At 37.4% G+C, this 21,229-nt stretch overlaps 1 protein-coding gene across 1 annotated transcript in view; it reads left to right on the top strand.

Annotated features, from left to right (window-relative positions):
• The window catches only part of LOC122740462 (protein FAM169B-like), a 108,930-nt gene that overhangs the window by 42,277 nt on the left and 45,424 nt on the right, over nt 1–21,229 (top strand). The window contains 2 exon segments of the mRNA XM_043982684.1: nt 1,119–1,252; nt 5,350–5,449. Coding sequence (XP_043838619.1) covers nt 1,119–1,252; nt 5,350–5,449 — 234 coding nt within the window.

Genomic DNA, 21,229 nt, shown 5'->3' with positions numbered 1-21,229 from the left:
TACATTTTGTTCTAAAAGAACCAGAGAGCAGTTGGAGCCCTAACTCCGTGTTGGTGCTTCCCTCTTAGAATGTTGGAAGTTCCTTTAATCACCTTACATTTTAGAAACATGGTCCAGGAGAGAGAGAGAGACAGAATTCACTCTAGTGAGTTTCCACCCTTTCCTTTAAATTAAACCTTTGTCAACTCAGGTCAGACTGCTTGGAGAAACTTCTACTGACAAGGAATTTGTTGTTCCAAAGAACGTAGTTGGTGTGTGTGTGTGTGTGTGTGTGTGTGTGTGTGAGTGATGAGTGGGTGGGTGTAATTATACAGTGGAACAATTTTCTTGATTTTCTTCTCAAAATGTAATGGTAGAGAAAGTATGTGAAAGGTATAAATCCTTGAAAAAATATGGTATATGTGGTATATTAGTCCATCTGCCCATTCGCCTACACACTTATATGTTGCTTGTTTGAGAATTGGGACTAACCATTGAGGTAAAGTATATTACTGTGATGATTTGCAGACCTTAATGAAACAGTACAACTAGGGATGATGGGGAGTAACAAATCCTCTTGAACCCATAAGGTGAATATAAGAGGTAGGATACAATAATCCACATTGGAATTTGGATCACTAAATTAACCCCAGCTATTTTTTGTGCAAAGAAACATAAGCCTTCAAGTGATTTGTTCATTAATATGGCCACTGCTGATAGCTGTCAAGGCTACATAGAGAATGTTGAAAGTATAGATGTAGAGAAGGAAGCCCACATTCTAATATAAATTCAGTTCAATCCAATTCAACAAACATTTATAAATGAGAAATTGTGATGGAAATGGAAATCTCTGTAATTTATTCCTGGATGTCTTTAGCAACCTGGTCTCTTGAACAGAATGCTCAGTCTTTTGCAGGCATTCATGAGTGTGCATATTTAACTCAAAACCATCAATGTTGGTGCAATCCCGACCAACATGACTATCTTCTATTTTCCCTGAGTGCCTGCTGCTACTGCTCCTATTCATTACAAATGAGCATCATTGCAGAAGCAAGAGTGTGAAATTTAAATCCTTTTTAATATTTGAGTTTTCCCCCTTTAACTCAAATCAGACTAAGCTTCTTGTAATTTTCCCTTAGCATGCTTTTACCCCGTGGATATTTTGGAAGATAACCCCGAGGTTGCTCAGGAATCAGCTGTGGCCTACTATTCTACATTTGGGGAACAGGCTGGTACTTCTCCGGAATATTATACTCTTCCTACTGGTGAAAAGGTAATGTGACAAGTTTCTTAGCATTGAAAGACAGGTAACGAATAATTTCTTCTTCTCCAGCTTGGGATGTATAATGAACTTTGTACTGGTCATTTTGTTTAATTCTTCTAGTAGCACCACAAGATTGTCAACATTTTTTAGATAGGAAGTTCGTTTGTTTTGAAATCAAATTTTCTATTGTATAAAACTAGTGTATTGGAAGAAGAAAAAAAAGAAACTTCCCTAGTTAGAAACATTAGCATAATTAAGCATTATGTTGGGCAAAGAGCAGTGGGCAGAGATTTCAGTGGCCTGAGTTCAGATCAATGCATGGGGTGCAGAGTTTTGTACAAAGTGAGGCGGGCAGGAGATAGGAAATTTAGCTAACACGTAGTCCTTTGCCTTAAGAGTGTCCGGGATAGTGAAGAGAAGTCTAATTCTGGGCTATTGATCAGCTGTGTGACCTTAACAAAGTTATTTCACCCCCTCTGAGTCCTGGTTTCCTTATCTGTAAAATGAGGGGATCACAATAAATTGTCCCTGAGGGGCTTCTAGAACTAAAATTGTCATTCTGTTGTATTGCTTTTGCATCAACTAATCATAGAGAAACATGGACGATTTTACCCTCTTACCCAGTACCCCCAAGTATACCAACATCATTTCAGCTTCGAGGCTGATTTATTTGTTTATTTGTTTTTAAAGCACATTTTGTAACGTATGAGAATTCAGATTTACAACTTCTGAACTCAAAGACTGGCTATTTTCACAGCTGAGGCCCCCTCCAACAGGCTGAAAGGCTTGGCTGCGGAAGATATGGTTTATTACACTGTACTGAAGCTGTTCCAGAGTTAATTAAAACAATGGTTTGTGCAGTTTACAGTGCGGCTTCCTTGAAATTTTGGAGACAAATATTTTGTAGTCATTCCCAGAAGAAGCCAGTTCATATGGGGTAACTTTCATAAGGTTTGCCTGTGGAGGGAGGTCCCAGACTTCACACTCATTTAGTGCCCTCTAGTGGAAAAACAGGAAATATGACAGTCAGGAAGGCATTTTCTTGAGTTCTTGACTCGTTAGGGTTTCTTCACCTTTTCAGTTAGGGTAAGGGGCTTGTGGATTGTTCGTGAGATGGAAGAGGACTCTTGGCAGCCCAATAGAGTAGAATGACATAAAAGTTAGATCTTAGGACAACTTGAAAGTGAAGTTTCAGCCTTCATTTAGGATTTTATTCCTATCTGTGTCTAAAAAGCATAACCATACCCTTCTTGGACTTGCCACCCCCCTCCCCCATTCTGATGTTATTTATTGTTATGTCTTCAGCCCCAATCCTACAAAACAATACAGTTCTCCCAGCCAGTTGCTTTCCTAAGACATAAACAAAGAAAATGCCTTCAGGGTTTTGTAATTACCCTGCCCCTTCCCAAAAGGGAAGTTTTGATTAAAAAAAAAAAGATAGTTGATTTTATACCATCTATGGCCTGAAGCTTAGAGTATCCTAATTGGTAAAAGGATTTGGCCTTTACTTTGACCTTGGAGATGTGGGGTAAACTCCTTGGCTTTTGTCCCTCCTATGTGGAAAACCTGTATTGTCTTTGACATGCAAGAAGTGCTATATTCTGGGGAATGCAAAGATGAGAACTGATGGGTTTCCTGGCATCAGGAATTTTCAAGGATATGTTGTAAGTCTTTGTCCTAGTCAATCCAATCTCTCTAATCCAGCCAGGCATTGTGCTAAACACTGGGGATACAATAAAAGAAAGACAGTTTTTGCCCTCAAGGAGTTTATAATCTAATGGGGGAGGGGGAGAACACTTAAAGGAAGGCTGGAAAGTGTGTGGTGGGGAGGGGATCTAAGGGAGTTCTTGGCCCAGGGGCATCTTGTTCCTTGGAGTTAAAACTAGGCAGAGTAGCGGATTGAGACCCTGTAGGGTCACAAAAAGAGAAGAGTTTGGAGGCCTGTTTTTCTTCTAACCTTCTTCATTTTGGCTCCCAGGATTGCCTTGCTTTCATAAGAAAGCATTTTCTCAACTTTGACATTGTCCACTCAAAACTGATCTTTAAGTAACAAGGTAACTTAATATAGGGTCCCAGTGAAGGTGATTTGAAGATCTGAATGTTTCCTTTAATCATCTTTATGTCATGAAACAACCAAGAATTTCATGGATCTTGTTGGTCTTAAAAAAAAAAAAACACCAAAAAAATCCAAAGCAGAAAAACAACAGAAGGGCCCTGAATTTTCTGTTGCTATGATGGGGTGGAGGAAACTCTTGTAAACCATTTGCTGTTCAGTGTAGTTGGCATGGTTTCCCCCCTATCTTTTTTTAAACTCTTTAATTCTCAAAACAGAATTTATAAATGAAGGGCTGTGACCCTTAACTTCACAATGGGTAGCAGTGAACCCCATTAGAACCCAGTGATGTTTTTGATGTGGAGGCTTGAGAGGTGTTCTCTCCTCCCTAAGGGGAATCATGCACCCTGCAATACTACCCTGTCCTTGTCTAGTACTAATAGTCAAAACAAGGAAAAATACGGGAATATTGTTCTTGGTAGTGCCAGCCTATGAGGCAAATCTAAACACCGCAGGGTACCCGGAGGGATGTGACTTTCCCAGGATTATGTGCCTGGAACAAAGCCAGAGGTACAGTTTTAAGGCATTTTTCTTATTCTGGGACTAGTGGGAGTGAGAGAAGCCCTGGGTTATTTTCCATTTAGTGTACACTGGAACTTCCATAGCTGCAGAAATAATTGTCCTGAAGTACAGATCTGGGTCCCCGTTACCTTCCTGCTCAATAAACTCCAATAGCTACTTACTACCTCTATGATAAAATATAAGCTTTGTTTGACATTTAAAGGTCTTAACAACCTTCAAATCTCTATCTTTCCAGCTTTTTCAATCAGTCAATCAGTAAGCAGTCATTAAGCATCTATTATGTGTTGTATTAAACACTGGGAATACAGAGGAGGAGAAAAAAAAAGACAGTCCCCATCCTCCAGGATTCTATTAAAATGTAATGGGGGCAGTTAGATGGTGTAGTGTATAGAGCACTGGCCCTGAAGTTGGGAGTTCAAATCTGACCTCAGATACTTACTAGCTGTGTGACCCTGGGCAAGTCACTTAACCCCCATTGCCTTAAAACATCTGGGGCCATCTCCAGTTGTCCTCATATATATCTTGCCACTGGACCCAAATGGCTCTGGAAGAGAAAGTGGGGTTGACGACCTTGTACAGGCCTCTTTCACTTAAATCCAATTGACTGCAAGTCATGACATCACCTCAAAGTCATGGTCCTCTTCAAGAAGGAAGGACCAACAAAAGCAATCATGGCCTTCTCCTGTAAGGGTACCCTTCTTCTTCTTCTTCTTCTTCTTCTTCTTCTTCTTCTTCTTCTTCTTCTTCTTCTTCTTCTTCTTCTTCTTCTTCTTCTTCTTCTTCTCCTTCTCCTTCTCCTTCTCCTTCTCCTTCTCCTTCTCCTTCTCCTTCTCCTCCTTCTCCTCCTTCTCCTCCTTCTCCTCCTTCTCCTCCTTCTCCTCCTTCTCCTCCTTCTCCTCCTTCTCCTTCTCCTTCTTCTTCTCCTCCTTCTCCTTCTCCTTCTCCTCCTCCTCCTCTTCCTCCCTCTTCTTTTTCATTCTCCCTCCCTCACTATCTTTCCTTCACTCTCTTTCTACTTATAAATGATAGCCTATGTTTCCTTTTACACAAATATAGCCTTTTCTCTCTTTCTCTGTACATATGTTTGTGTATATATATATGCACACATGTGCATAATAGTCTACATCTATGTATATATGCATGTCATATTTGTATAGTAATCTGACATGTATCTGTTCTATAATATATGTATCCATCTTCTCTCTATATATCTGTATGTGTGTGTATGTATATATGGAAGGGGGAGAGAGAAACAGAGACAGAAAGAGACAGAGAGGTACATTTATGCAAAAGGAGAGATAGGTTATCATAAAATAAGTAATGTTTACTTGTCTTTTTAATAAAGTTGGATGTTGTCCTATCAAATTAACCCATCAGTAACTGTATACTTCTAATGAATACACTTCCATTAGCAAAGCATTTTCTTATAATCTTTTACAGGATGAAAGAACATTTTTTTTTAATTTTTTAGGTTAAACTTGAAGATGACTCTGTTTGCTTCCTTCCTATGTACCGTGACGAACCTAAACATAAAATATTGGTTTTGGTTAATCCCCAGGACAGAAAGACAGGTTAGTACTTGTTAATAGAGCATCGAAGCAAGAATCCTGCGTTAATGGTGTAGCAATTAATATAACTGGAAAATGAAGGTGGTGTTTTTGTGGTCTTGAGAACAGCGAGGCAAAGCTGATGTTTTGCAGACTTTTTAGGGACCAAGTGGCATACTTTCATGCCTGTCCATTGATGTTTGTGTCAATATTTGTATTAGATTCACATCAGGAATCTCCTCCCAAATGACAATATTCAAAGGGCAGTAAATCACGAGAATGACTTCTGTAGTCATGGAAGTCAAGAACTCAATTCTGCTTTTAGTTTGGAGAATGACTGGCTCTCTTTAACCCAGGGTATTATTTAAGCCCCCCTGCCCCTGTGCCGCCCCCCCCCCCCCCCCGCCCAACTTTATAAAAAGTCCATTTGTAGGGGGCAGCTAGATGGCGCAGTGGTTAAAGCACCGGCCCTGGATTCAGGAGTACCTGAGTTCAAATCCGGCCTCAGACACTTAACACTTACTAGCTGTGTGACCCTGGGCAAGGTACTTAACCCCCATTGCCCCACAAAATAAAAATAAATAAATAAATAAATAAAAGTCCATTTGTAGAAACCTTTTAGTTTTTTAGATGGAATCCTTTGGAGGAAGGCATTTCATTTACTCTCTTTTGTATAATGTATTATTATGTCTGTATGTGCTCATTTCTCAAGATTATAGCACCTTCATATTTGGCCATATTACATAATCAGTGTATATTCCTGGAGTTAGAGGATCTGCAAAGTATAAGAGCATCCCTCAAAACTGGTGAATAGTTATGTCGTCCTTCAATAAAGAAAAAATTGTTCTTGACTTCATGATATTTTCCATCAAAATTCAATATTGTCTAGTGAAACAGTGTATAAGTTTAAATTTGTTTGCACTCAGCAAAATTTTGCAAATTGTTAAGGGCTAAAATTCTAGCTAAACTGTCTAAAATATCTAATGAGTGGTCGCCAATAAATTATAAGCTTTAGCAAGAGTTAGACTTTTAAGCATTTATTAAGGAGAATAAGAATTTGGTAAAGAGAGAGAGAAAGGCCTAGATTCCTATCTATTAAAGGGAGAGCGCATTTCTAGCTCTCCTCTCCACCAGAGTCTAGAGGAAAGAGCCAGACAGAGAGCTAGTCTCCTCCTTCTTCCTCCCACTACCCAACGTCACTTCCTGATGCCAAAGAAAAGACTCCTGGTCTTGCCCTCAAAGACCTTTGCTTCATGGGCGGAACTCTTCTACAGTAAGTCTCCAGCAGGTGGCATCATTCCAATCGTTACAAAATGAACAAATTCATTATTTCTTAGAAGTATCTTTACTATGTGTCCTCCTTGTATGTATTGTTGGTGATGGTAGTCACTTTTCATGGTGACCTTTCAAGCACTTCTGAGGGCATTAGGGTACTAGTCAGACCAGGAGCTAAATGTAGTATATATATCTATCTCAACAGAATGAGCTGAAATACACACACACACACACACACACACACACACACACACACACACACATGTATATATCTCCACAGAATGGCCACTGGTGCTGGGAGACCTTTTACAAAGTTCAGAAATATAACAAGCAAGCAGAAGCATCATGAAATATTCAATAAATCAGACAATCCTAAGTATTTGTTAAGTACTTGTACTGTGTGCTGGGTGTGGGGATATATAGATAAAAGAGGGGTGGGAACAATTTCATTCACCCTGACTTCTATGCAAATTAGACTAGTTTTTTCCTTGAAAGATATTGAGATCATCCTTAAGGCTGTCGACATTGCTTCCTGATAACCCAAGTACAGAACAGTCATAGGAGCTCAGGTCTGATGCTTGAGTGGCGGCTTAAGATAGGCAACTTAGGGGGCAGCTAGGTGGTGCAGTGGGTAAAGCACCGGCCCTGGATTCAGGAGTACCTGAGTTCAAATCTGGCCTCAGACATTTGACACTTACTAGCTGTGTGACCCTGGGCAAGTCATTTAACCCCCAATTGCCTTACCAAAAAAAGAAAGAAAGACAGAAAGAAAGAAAGAAAAAGAAAAAGATAGGCAACTTAGGTAAGTGAGCTTGCTCAGCTGAATCAACTTGAGGTGTTCTGATACCTAGTCTTGTTGAATATCCTTCTCCTGCAATGGTTTAGAAAATCTCCTTTTGTTAACTTTTGAATGACTGACGAATGTCTCATTTGTTCCAGTATTGAAACCAAACTATTGGGGCTGTCCTGAACCTAAAGAACTCTGTGTTCAAAGATCTTACATTGTGTGTATGTGTGTAATAGATGCCACAATCAGATTTAAAATGAGGTCATTTATGGTGGGCAGGCACTAGCTTCTAAGGGAACCTGTAAGATCTTCATGTAGATAGAAGGTGGCACTTCAGTTGAATATTGAAGGAATTAGGGACTATAAGTGCTGGAAGTTAGGAGGGAGTAGATTTCAGGCAGGGTAGATATAATTGGAAAGGTACAAAGATGGCAGATAAAATGACATCTGTGAGAAACAGTGCAAAGGACACTTTGGATGTATTGTGGAATTCAGCAAGAGGAGTAAGGGGTTTGAAAGGTAGATTAGAACTAGGTTATGAAAGGCTTTAAATGGCAAATATAGGAGTTTATGTTTGATCTTTGAGGTAACTGGGAGTCAGTGGAGTTTTTCAGTAGGAAAATGACATGGTGAGACCTGTATTTTATGAATATCTCCATGTGGAGAATGGATCAGAGAGGGGAAAGACTTGGGGAAAGGAGATTAAATTAGGAGGCTATTTCAGTAGTCTAGGCAAGAACCTGAACTAGAGCAGAGGCTGTATGAGTGAAGAGAAAGCTTAGAATAAGAGAGATGTTGTAGAACTAAAAACTATAGAAAATTGCGGCTGATTGAATGAATGTGTGAGATGAGTTAAAATAAGGTGTTGAGTGTGACACTGAGGCTGTGAACCTTGTGACTGGAAGGCTGGTAGGGCCTCAGATAGTAACTGGGAAGAAGGATGGGTTTTGGATAAAGGTAATGAGTTGTGTTTTCTACATATTGAGTGTGAGATATCTATAATATATCTAATATACAATAGGTAGGTATTCTACTTAAAACTATACAAATATTTCTCTCCTTACTTGAAGTTTCCTATAAGTGCTTACTCAGTGAATGTTTGTTGGATATATGGAGTATACAATGGATTCTCATTAGCCAAAGAGTAATGGTGACCATGGCGAAACTTGAGACCTTAATAGAGCAATTTGGTTTTGGATTTCAAGTTGGGAAAACTTAAGTTCAAATCTCTCCTTGGATACCTAATATCTGCAAGTTACTTAATGCCTCCAAGCCTCCATTCCCTCACCTGTAAAAAGGTAATGATAGGGCAGCTAGGTGGCACAGTGGATAAACACCAGCCCTGGATTCAGGAGGACCTGAGTTCAAATCCAGCTCCAGACACTTGGTACTTACTAGCTATGTGACACTGGGCAAGTCACTTAACCTTCATTGCCCTGCCAAAAAAAAAAAGAAAAGAAAAGAAAAAAAAAGGTAATGACAATGCCCTCGGTACCTACCTCATGTTGTTGTTGTGTTGTTGTAAGGCTTAAATGAAATTTATACACACATATATGTACACACTTATACATATATATACACACATATACATATATAAAAATACTTTGTAATCTTTAAAACTAAACTGGTTTTTATTATTATTACTTTTCCCTTGTCCTAGATTTATAAAACCAAGAATAAATTTGTTCTCTTTGAAGTTAGAATTTATAAAAGTATTAAACATTGGGTGTGTATAGTTTAAAAAAAATATTTACAATTATGAAATGATGTGATCATTTAACTAAAATTTCCAACACTCAGAATTGCAGTTCCTTAAAGCATTTACCAAAACCCTAGTGATGGATCTTTTTAGAATTTACATAATGTAAACAATCCACCCATGCTTATAAATGTGTTTCCTATTTATATTGAAGCCTTTTTTTGTTTTTAAGAATGTATAATAAATATTCATAAGCTCCAAGAAATCTCATTTTGGACTTTTCCACAGTGGACTAGAATGTGGGACTCTATACAATAAGAACTTAATGTTCCCATATGTTTTTCCACTGTTGTGGGCTATACTGAGGCATTGTTGGTGGTTTGAGTTCTCATGATTTAGAAAAAGCAAACATATTTTAACATTCTCTGTGTTTTTTAATTTAGTCCTTAACAAAAGCATGGATTAGAACTTTCACAAATGCATTTCATTGTCAAGTACCATGTCTTGTGGTCTGAAAGCTCTGAGACATATTTATTTTGAATGCTTAATAGGGGCAGGTAGGTGTGGCAGTGGGTAGAGTGCCTAGCCTGAAACTAGGAACACTTGAGTTCAGATTCAACCTTGGACACTAACTAGCTGTATGACCTTGGGCAAATCACTTAATTTCTATTCAGTTGTTTCCTTAACTGTAAAATGGGGATAATAATAGCACCAACCTCCCAGGATTGTTGTGAAGATCAACTGAGATAGTATTATAAAGCTTAGCAAAATGCCTGTCACATGGTAGGTGCTATATAAATGTTATTTGTTAGTATTATTATTATCATTATTATTATTTACTATTACTACTACTATTACTACTGAACAAACCTTCACATTGATGTCCTATGTGCTTTTCAGAAAGCTTAACTTTGACATTGCTAAAATGTACTATTAGTCCTTTTGTAATTTTATTACACGATACATATCTCTATCTATCTATCTATCTATCTATCTATCTATCTATCTATCTATCTATCTATCTATCTACACAAGAACTGGGGTGGTGGGAAGGTGGAAAGAATATGAAAAAAAACAAGCTATTTGATAAGTAAGAGGAATGTGCACAAAAGTTAATTATTGATAAGTTGGTTGTATCCATCATGGCAATTTCCAATAGTCTTATGAGCAAATGAAAAACATCCTTGAATTACAAATTCCCCTGTGCAAACGGTAAACATTAGCCTGAATTTGCAGTCAGTATGTAAGTAATGAAGCACTTAAAACTTGACCTTATAAGAATTTTGAGTACTGATTCCATAAAATTGATCTATAGCATATATATTTTTTAAAGTTTGTTTCTCACTTAATCATATTCTGCCTCCTCACTTTGTACCCCCCATCATCTTTCTTTAAAATTAATGTCTATTTAAAGGGTCTTGAGCTTGTTGATCAAGATTTAATTTAAAAAAATTATTAAAAGTGCCTACTATGTACAAGGCACTGTGCTAGCCATGGAGAATACAAAACAAAAAAGTAACACCTGCCCTTCAGGGTACTGAGAAGGTACAACATGTACACAGATAAATAAATTAAAGTATGTGCAAAGTAATTTTAGAGAGAGAGCATACAGAAACTCAGGGCATTGACAAAGGTCTTAGATAAAAGTCCTTGTGTTGTGCTTTGAAGGACGTTAGGGATTCAGTGAGGTATAGGTGAGGGGGAAGAGAGTGCATTACACACTTAGGGGGGCACTTGTGCAAAAGCAGAGAGGTAGGAAGTGAAATATAATACACAGGGAATAACTAGCAGATCATTTTGAATAAAATGGAGAAGTCAGAAAGGAGAATACTATGAAATGATTAGGGAAAGGGATAGAAAAAGAAATAGATTATGGAAGGTCTTAAATGCAAGACTGAGGAATTGGTATTTTATACTAAAGTCAAATGTTAGCTCTTGAAGATTTTAAGTAGTAGGATGATATAATCAGTATCTTATATCAGCTGCCCTTTGGGAATATTAATTTATTGGCTGTGAGGAGGATGGCTTAGAGACTGGGATACCTATTAGAAGGATATTGCAAGAGAGGATGAACCAAGATGGTAGAGGAGAAGGATGTAGTACAAGCCAGCTCCTCCTACAACTACTCCAACAACAATCTAATAAGAATTCCAGATTGAGTACTCATAAAGAAATTGAAAGAGATACTACAGAGGGTAATTCTAATAGGGAGGGGGGAGGATGATATTAGTATCCCCTAAGAACGAATGCTAATGTCATCAGGAGTCATAGAGGGAGTCCAAAAAATGGAGCATTTGGGAGAAGTATTTGTTATGTTTTGATGATTTTAATAGAAAAGGATACCAAAAGGGAGAAACCGTAAGATTTTTTTTGGGGGGGACTTATTTCATAATTGTGGGCATAAATGAAGTCTATAAAATGAGGGAGAAGTTGGGATAAAGTGACCACTTGAATCGCATTTTCATTTGAACAGACACAGAGATTAGAGTAGATTTTGCTCAACAAGAAAATAGTAGGAAACAAGGAAAAAGGAAGGAGGAGGTGGGAGGGGTTGGATAGCAGAGGAGGTAGATCTAAGGAAGGATTAGTTATTAGCAAAACTCTTTAAGTTCAAGGTAGGGATCAGGAAGAAGCATTTAAAGGAAAAGAAAATAAGGCTAAGAATATGTGATTGGGGTATGGATGAGGAGAAGAGGAGAGGAGCAAGAAAATGAAAGTTGTTTGCTTCAAGTATAGAACAGTGATGTTGAGCCATACTCCTTTTCTACACACCTCTTCCTTTATGTAGAGAGGGTATAGGGATCGAAGATAGGAAAAAGTATAAAAGTAGGAAATGCACAATTAATGATAATAAATTCAGATATGAATGAGATGAACTCACCTACAAAATGAAAGAGGATAGCAGAATAGATTATAAAGCAGAATCCAAAAATATGTTGTTTACAAGAAACCCTTCAAACATAAAAATCCACACAGTTAAAATAAGGGTCTGGAGCAAAAGTTATTATATTTCAGCTGAACTCATAAAAGCCAGAAGTAGCAACCATGATCTCAGACAAAGAAATAGCCAAAATAGACTTGATTACAAGAGTTAAAAAACAAAATGATATTTTGCTGAAAGGTATCATATATGATGAATTAATTTCAGTATTTAACATATGCAATAAATGGCTCATCACCTGAATACATAAAGAAAAACTAAACAAGTTACAAGTAGAAATTGATGGTAAAACTGTAATAGATGGGGACTTCACTGTACCCTTTCAGAGTTAGACACATATAACAAAAAACTAAATAAGAAGAAAGTTAAGGACCTGAATAGAATTTTAGAAAACTTATATGTGATAACTCTCTGGCAATTGAATGGGAATAGAAAGGAGTTTAAATATTTCTTACCTGTGCATGGAACCTTTACAAAAATAGACCATACATTAGGACATAAAATCTCAGAAATGTATGCCAAAAAGCAGAAATATTAAGCACATGTTTTATTGGCTACAATGCAATAAAAATTATGTTTAATAAAGAGCCATTGAAGAAAGGATTTAAAATTAGCTGGAGACTAAATAACTTAATCCTAAAGAATTATTGGTTCAAAACCATCATAGAAATGGTAAATAATTTCATTAAATATAATGTCAACACTGAGACAACATATCAGAATTTTTAGGATGCAGCTAAAGTGGTCTGTGGGGAAAAGTTTATATCTCTAACTATGTCAGTGAAATAAAGGGTGAAAAGCAATTCAGTGGATCATGTAATTTAAAACATAAGAAAAATATGTATAAAAAAACCAAACTCCAATTAAATACCAAAATGGAAATTCTGAAAAATAAGGAAGAGATTAATGTTAGGGTTAGGAAGGATATAAGGATTAGGTACAATAAGATAGACAAACCATTAGTTAATTTGATTAAAAAAAAAAAGAAATAGGCAGTATAAAAATGAAAATGGAGAATTCACAACAAATAAAGAAGAAAAAAGGATATTATATGAAGCTGTTTTATTCAACTGAAGGCTTAAATGAAATGCACGATAAACATATGGTCTTGACATCTAAATTGCAGAGTCCAAAACAGGACAAAAAAAAAGCTATAGACCATATCCTTAATGAACATTGATGTAAAAATTATAAATATTAGTGTCTACAACAATGTATCACAACAATTATACACTGTGACCAGATGGGATTTATACCAGAAATACAAGGTTGGTTTAATATTAGGAAAACTGTAAATATTATTGACAACATTCATAACAAGAATGACAAATCACACAGTTTTATCAATAGTTGTAGACAACATCCATTTCTATAAAAAACACTAGAAAACAGGAATAAGTGGACCCTTTTTTAATATGATAAATATCTAAAACCAAGAACCACTTATATACGATGAAGATAAACAAGAATCCTTTCCAATAAAAACGGGTAAAGCAAGAGTGTTCATCAGCACAAGTACTACTTGAAATAATGCTAGAAATGCTGACTATAGCAATAAGACAAGAAAAAGAAATAAAAAAAAACAAGCAAAGGTAAAAAATGAAATGATAACTTTTTACAGATGATGTGTGGATATAGTTTGAACCCCCCCACCCCCAAGGGTACTAAAAACTAATTGAAACAATTTCAGCAAAGTTGCAGAATATAAAATAAATCAACAAAAAATCATTAGTATTTTGTGTAGGACATATAAAATCCAGCAGGACAGAAATTATTTTAGATTAAAATACTTGTGTATGTATCTGTCAAGATATAGACAGAAAGTATATGAATCTAACCATAAAACACTATTTAAGAAAATAAAGACAGACCTAATTAATTGGAGAATATTAATTGCTCCTAAGTAGGCTTAGGAAATCGAATAACATGATAATACTATCTAAATTAATTTGCTTATTTAGTCCCATAACAATCAAACTACTAAAGGATTACTTTGTTGAACTGGAAAAAAAAAATAATGAACTCATCTAGAGCAACAAAAGGTCAAGTATCTCAAGGGACATAATGGAAAAAAAATAGGCAGGAGGGACCTAGCAGTATCAGATCTCAATATATACTACAACCTGTAATTGTCAAAAACAATTTGGTACTGGTGTAAAAAACAGAAAGATTGATCGGTGGAACAGATCAACATACTAAAGAAAATGAAGTTAATGTCCATAGTTTCCAAGAAACTCAAAAACCACAGCTACTGGGCTAAGGGACTCACTATTTGAGAAAAAGCTTCTGGGAAAACAGGATGGCAATCTGGCAGAAATTAGGTTTAGACCAATACCTCACACTATATATTAAGATAAACTCCAAATGGATAATGACCTAAACATAAAAGTTCTTATCATAAACAGATTCAAGGAACAAGGATCTATGGATTAGGGAAGAGTTCATGACCAAAAAAAGGGATAGATAGGATCGTAGAAAATAAGTAAACAATTTTGATCACATAAAATTAAAGAATTTATGTACAAACAAATCCAGTGCAACTAAGATTAAAAGAGAAAGTTAACTAAGAAAAAGATTATAGCAAGTTTCTCTGATGATTGTCTTATTTCCAAGTTATATGAGGAATGGATTCAAATTTATAGAAATAAGAGTTATTATCCAATTGATAGTCAAAGGATATGAAGAACCAGTTCTCTAGAGAAGAAATCCAAGCCCTCTAGCAAGCAATATGAATAAAATGTTCCAAATCACTAATAATTAGAGAAATGAAAATTAAAACAATTCTGAGTTTCTACTTAACACCCAAAAGCTTGGCAACATTGACAAAAAAGGATAATAAAAATATTGGAGGGGCTGTGAGAAACCATATCCATTGATTGATTGTCAGCTGAGCTGTGACTTGATCCAGCCATCCTGGAAAGTAATTTGCAACTATGCCCAAAATATTACTAAACAGGATTTGTCATTTAACCCAGAAATACCCCACAGTGTGACCACATTTAGAATATAGAATCTTATAGTAAGGAAATAATCTTAGAAATATAACTCCTAGGCCTGAATCTCATTGAGATCAAAGTAGGGTAACAAGTCCTATATGTACAAAAACACTTTATAGCAGCTTTTTTTTTTTTTTGTGGTGGCAAAGAACTGGAAACTAAGGTAGTCCCTATCAATTAAGGAATGGCTGAACAAATTATAGCATATGTATGCAATGGAATACTTTTGTGGTATAAGAAATAATAGAAATGATTTCAGAGAAACCTGAAAAAACCTGTATAGATCAACGCAAAATTAAGTGAGGGGTGGGGCAGCTAGATGGTGCAGTGGATAAAGCACTGCTCCTGGATTCAGGAGGACCTGAGTTCAAATCTGGCCTCACACACTTGACACTTACTAGCTGTGTGACCCTGGTCAAGTCACTTAACCCTCATCACCCCACCCCACCCCCCGCCAAATGAAGCGAGTAGAACCAGGAAAGTAATTTATTCCATAACATCAACATTGTAAATATTAAAATTTGTTAAAGATGAAAATTCTGATCAATACAAGAATCAATTATGATTTCAGAGGACTGATGGTGAAGAATGCCTCTCACATTCTGACAGATTGCTACTGGACTGATGAATGAGACACTCAATTTTGGATATATGAATTTGTTTCACCAGACTATGCTTATTGGCTTTTCTTTTTTTCTTTTTCTCATTGGGTGTGAAGATGGGAAGGAGAAAAAAATTCTTGATAATTGCAAAACAAAATTAGCAATATAATTTAAATCAGTGAAGGCTTATGTTGAGGCCCAGAGCTACTTTTTCCACTCAGAGTAGTAGAGAGGAGAAGATGGTAGGTCTAGAGCTTAGAGGAGAGATTGACCTGAAATATACGTTGGTGTTTTATCTATAGAGAGGTGATAGTTGGAATTTTAGGAATGAATGATGGACAAGGTATAGAGAGAGAAAAGAAGGGGGCAAAGAGTTCTCAACACCCACATAAAGTGAATTGAGGAGGATGAGGAATGAAGAGAAGAAGTAGTGGTTGAAGGATTGATGGTCCATCAGAATTTCATGAAGGTGAAAGCGGTCAAGGTATAAAACTTTCATAGGGCTTCAGCAGGGTCAGGCTTGAGAAAAAAGGCATTGCAGTTGACAATTAGGAGGCCATGGAAATTTTGAGGGAGCAGCTTGTGTAGTGGTAGGGGTAGGGTGTGTTAGAGCCAGCTCATACTGGCATGATTATTAAATTTTCAGGTGAGCATTTATACCTTGGAAATTAGTAGATGCCACAAACCAGTGCTTGACCTATTGTTTTGCTGATTGTCTAGACTTAAGAAAATGAGGGAGAAAATGTTAATAATGAAGTTTAAACTTAAAAGTGTGTGGGGTGGAGTGTACTCTTCCCCCACCCTCCCACCCCCAACCCCATGCCCCGTTAAACATTTACTAGAATACCACTGGAAAAGAAGAAGCCTGTTGCCAGGGCCTGGAAAATGATATGTAGTGAGGAAGGGAAAGTATAAACAGTTATAAAGGTATAAACAGTTTGGCAGTGAAAGTGAGGGAAGAGATGGGATGGTCATTTAAAGGGATAGAAAGGTAAAGGGAAAGCTTTTTTGTTTGTTTAGTTTTTCAGGACTGAACATGTTTATAGGGAGAGGAAGGGAGAGGGAGAAGAGAAAATTAACTTTGAGAGCAAAGGCCTGAAGTAATGTAGGAGGGCCCAGGACAAGGGTGGGGCATCGGGAGTGGGGTACAGAAATTTGCCTCAGTTAGGCCATCTCTTTTTGTGTGACCAGAGGGAAGGAGTAGAGGGAAAGGGAGTGAGGGAATTCACATCAGACGACCTCAAGTCTTCTCAGTGAAATAAAAAAGCAGTTATCTGCCATAAGCAAGAGAAGGAAAGGGTTGAAGAGAGATGTAGGAAGAGAAAACTAACCCTGAGGAGGAAATGAGCCTTGATTTGATCAGTGTGGACTAGTCGACAGCACCAAGGGGCTGTTGAGGTTATGTGACCTAAGTTTGGCATTTTCCGCATTTCAAAAAACCATCCTGAGGGGCAGCTAGGTGGCGCAGTGGATAAAGCACCGGCCCTGGATTCAGGAGTACCTGAGTTCAAATCCGGCCTCAGACACTATGACACTTACTGGCTGTGTGACCCTGGGCAAGTCACTTAACCCCCATTGCCCCGCAAAAAAACCAACCAAACAAACAAACACCCATCCTGGTTGCCCTTCTTTGCCTCAACTCTAGTTTGGTCAATGGTCCTTTTAAATGTACTTCCAAGAACTGGGTACAATATTCCAGATGTGTAGCCTTGTGGCTTCTAATAAAAACGAGACCTAACTGTTCTTTCCTCAAGTTCCCTGAAATTCCACAGGGACCTTGTTCAAGTTTTTCCTGAAAGATTCCCGATTGTGGTTCCTTGATCACATCTGCAAATTCTTTCAGCATCCTGAAATGTAATTTATCTGGGCTTAGATACTGGAACTCATTTAATGCAGCTCACATATTTCCTTGCCCATACTGGGCTTTTTCAATACCTTCTTACCCCAGTTTTATTCCACCCTTCCTAGTACAATGACTTTTCTCCTACATAAAGAAAGAATAATCAAAATAGGAATTGAGTTGTTCTGTTTCCTCGCTGTCTCTGTTAATATAATGCCGATTTGCCCCAAGCAATGGTTCTTGTTCTAAACATACCCCCAAACGCCCTTTCTGTTATTCTTTTTTAAAAAAATTATTATTATTATTATTATTTTTGGCGGGGCAGTGAGGGTTAAGTGACTTGCCCAGGGTCACACAGCTAGTAAGTGTCAAATATCTGAGGTCAGATTTCAACTCAGGTCCTCCTGAATCCAGGGCCGGCGCTTTATCCACTGCGCCACCTAGCTGCCCCTCTTTCTGTTATTCTTAGCATTCTCTTTGCAAGCCTGAGCTTGTTCTGGACCTTAGCCTTCCTCCTGACACTTTTCTAATAGATCCATGCTACTCCTTTGTGTATTCATCAGTGGTTTATGCCCCTCCTTTTATCTTTTGTACATGTGCTTTAAAATCTGAGCTCATGGAGCTCAGGGTGTTGTGTGTAGCCCATTGTTTTATTTTATTCAGATGAATCTTGAATTTCCTACTCATCAGGGTGTCTGTGATCTTTTTGTCAGAATTGCATTTTTACACCTTCATCTCTCTGAAGCTTTAGTCATCTTTGAGTCTCTGATGATCGCCTCATGAGCATTGTCTCTCTGAACATTTTGAAATCTCTTTCCCCAGAGTCTAGATTATATGCTTTTCTGGGGCTAACATTCACTTACTAGGTTATTATGAATCTTAAGTTGACATGATCACGTTCTCCCTCAGCTCCTGCCACTCAAAAATCTGACACCACCTTACATTTCCAATTCCATCTTATGCTCTTCCCCTTTATGTCTTTTGTGTTCCAGTCACACTGTGTTGCTTTCCCATACACGTTCTCATCCTATCTCCTTGCCTTTGCCCACACTCTCTTCCATGCCTGGAATTGTCTCACTCTCCTATTTTGACTCATTATAGTGTACTTTTCTTACTTAAAGACCCAAGCTCAGGTGCCCTTTTTTGAGAACACTTCCCAGATCCCTGCTAGTCGAAGGTGATTGCCCCTTCCTCAGGTTTCATACAGTACTTTGCTGGGCTTTTCCTTTGTGTAAATCATACGCTTTCTTCTAGCAGTTATTTGTGCACATTTGTTTCCATTAGATTATAAGTTCTTTGTATCCTCAGTGCCTGTTCAATTCAATCCAACAAATATTTATTCAAATCTTATAACACACTGTGCTAGATACTAGGCATGTAAACATTTTTTAAAAAATGGTCTCTGCCCTCATGAGGTTTATAGTTTAATGGCACATACAGTGGTGATTGTTTCGTTTTTTTTGTACTTGTATTCCCAGTGCCTTGGACACAATAAGCATTTAATAATTGTTGCTTGCAAGCTTGGGGACAAAGGAGAAATCCAGACAAAAAGCTCAAGAAAAATCTGAGGATGGAGAAATAACTTTCAGCTAGGGGAGTCAGAGAAGGCTTCCTGGAGTAGTTGGCATCTGAACTGAACTGGAAGGAAGAAAAAGATTTTGAAAGGCAGAGATAAAAAGGGAGTCTATTATAGGGATAAAGGATGGTTTATGTGAATGCCTGGATAAGCAGTGAGAAGGGCAACCAAGAGACCTGGTCCAACAGTACATATATCTTGGTTAGAAAATGACAGAACTGAAAAGGAAGAAAAGAGTGGATTGGGTTAAGTTTAGGAAATTGTACTGTTTTTAATGACTCCCAATATTTTCCTTGAAACAAAGGCATACCTTTTAAGTATTGGTATTGTCACAGTACTACTGTATGGCTGTGTGAATCAGTCAGTAAATCTATAAGCATTTATAAAGTATTTATTATATGCCCAGGTGGTGCAGCTGGGTGGCACAGTGGATAGAGTGCTGGCCCTGGAGTCAGGAAAACTCATCTTCCTGAGTTCAAATCTGGCCTTAGATACTTACTAGCTGTGTGATCTTTGCAAGTCACTTAACCCTGTTTGCCTCAGTTTCCTCATCTATAAAATGAGCTAGAGAAGGAAATGGCAAATCATTCCAGTATCATTCCCAAATGAGGTCATGAAGAGTCAGACATGAATGAAAAAGGATCAAGCAACAAGTGTACCCAGGCTCTGTCCTTATGGAATACTATAGTCTTAAAAAATTTAAAGTTGTGAGTCATCTAAAGGACAATGTAAAAGTACATGGTGGGGGGGGGGGCGGCTAGGTGGCACAGTGGATAAAGCACTGGCCCTGGATTCAGGAGTACCTGAGTTCAAATCTGGCCTCAGACACTTGACACTTACCAGCTGTGTGACCCTGGGTAAGTCACTTAACCCCCATTGCCCTGCAAAAAAAAAAAAAGTATATGGTAGGAATGAATAGAATGCAAGATATGAATGGTACAGGAAAAGTGGTATAAAGAATACTATCAGAGTTGTATGATGGGCAAACGAGGCAGGTCAGTCTTATAACAAGATTGAGGCATTACATTGAAAAGCCTATGTACATTACTGATATATACACAATATCAAAAGATCTCAAAGGAAAACTTATAGTAAGTTGGGTGGATTCCTCCTCCCCGACCCCATACAATAAAAATTTATGAGAGAACTTGACAAGATTTATGTTTCCATGGTTGGAAGAAGTATTCACATTAAAATATTTTTTAAAAATTCTCATTCATTCATTCATTTTGGCAGGGGAAATGAGGGTTAAGTGACTTGCCCAGAGTCACACAGCTAGTAAGTGTCAAGTATATGAGGTCAGATTTGAACTCAGGTCCTCCTGAATCCAGGACTGGTGCTTTTTCCACTGGGCCACTTACTGCCCCAAGGAGTATTCCTCTGATGAGATCACAGATAAATTTGGAGTATCTAAGTGTTTGGTTAGATCCAGGTGCTTTCCTGATCAGTGCCACAGCTATTTATTCAGGTACCAAGGAGGGTAGAATCAGATGTCATAGTAGCCATTGTGTTGAGAAAAAATCATTATATACATAATGTTCATATTGTTCTGATTATGCATTCTTTATGTGACATTAATTTATAGACATCTTTGTGTATTTCTTTGTATTTTTTAATGGCACAATGGTATTCCAACATAATAATATGGCATAGTTTATTCACCACCCTACTGTTAAGCATTTAAGTTGTTTCCAATTTTTCCCTATTATAAATATAGCTCTCATGAAGATACATATGCGCATATATGAATACATATACATATACACATACACACAGCTTGGGTGCTTTATTGGTGCCCTCAAGATATCCATATTTAAAGAATTAGAGAAAAACCTCTAATCCATTAGATAGATTCTTTTGTGTCTAGCTTAGAGAATGACATTGCTAAGAACTGTATTAAATCAGATGATGTATTAGGCTTCTGAGCTATACTAGTGGAAGTGATACCAGTGCTGTCAAAATTACAATTCTATCTAATTTGTCCCTTTCTTTCCACTAACAGTACCACCACCTTCCTTAGGCCCCATTACATGTCACCTGGATCATTATGCTAGTCTTCAAGTTGGTTTGCTGCTTCTAGTCTCTTCC

The sequence above is a fragment of the Dromiciops gliroides genome, chromosome 2 (assembly GCF_019393635.1).
Source record: "Dromiciops gliroides isolate mDroGli1 chromosome 2, mDroGli1.pri, whole genome shotgun sequence".
In the NCBI taxonomy this organism is placed as follows: domain Eukaryota; kingdom Metazoa; phylum Chordata; class Mammalia; order Microbiotheria; family Microbiotheriidae; genus Dromiciops; species Dromiciops gliroides.
The sequence above is the reverse complement of the archived record's forward strand: the minus strand, read 5'-3'. Positions and strand labels throughout refer to the sequence as shown.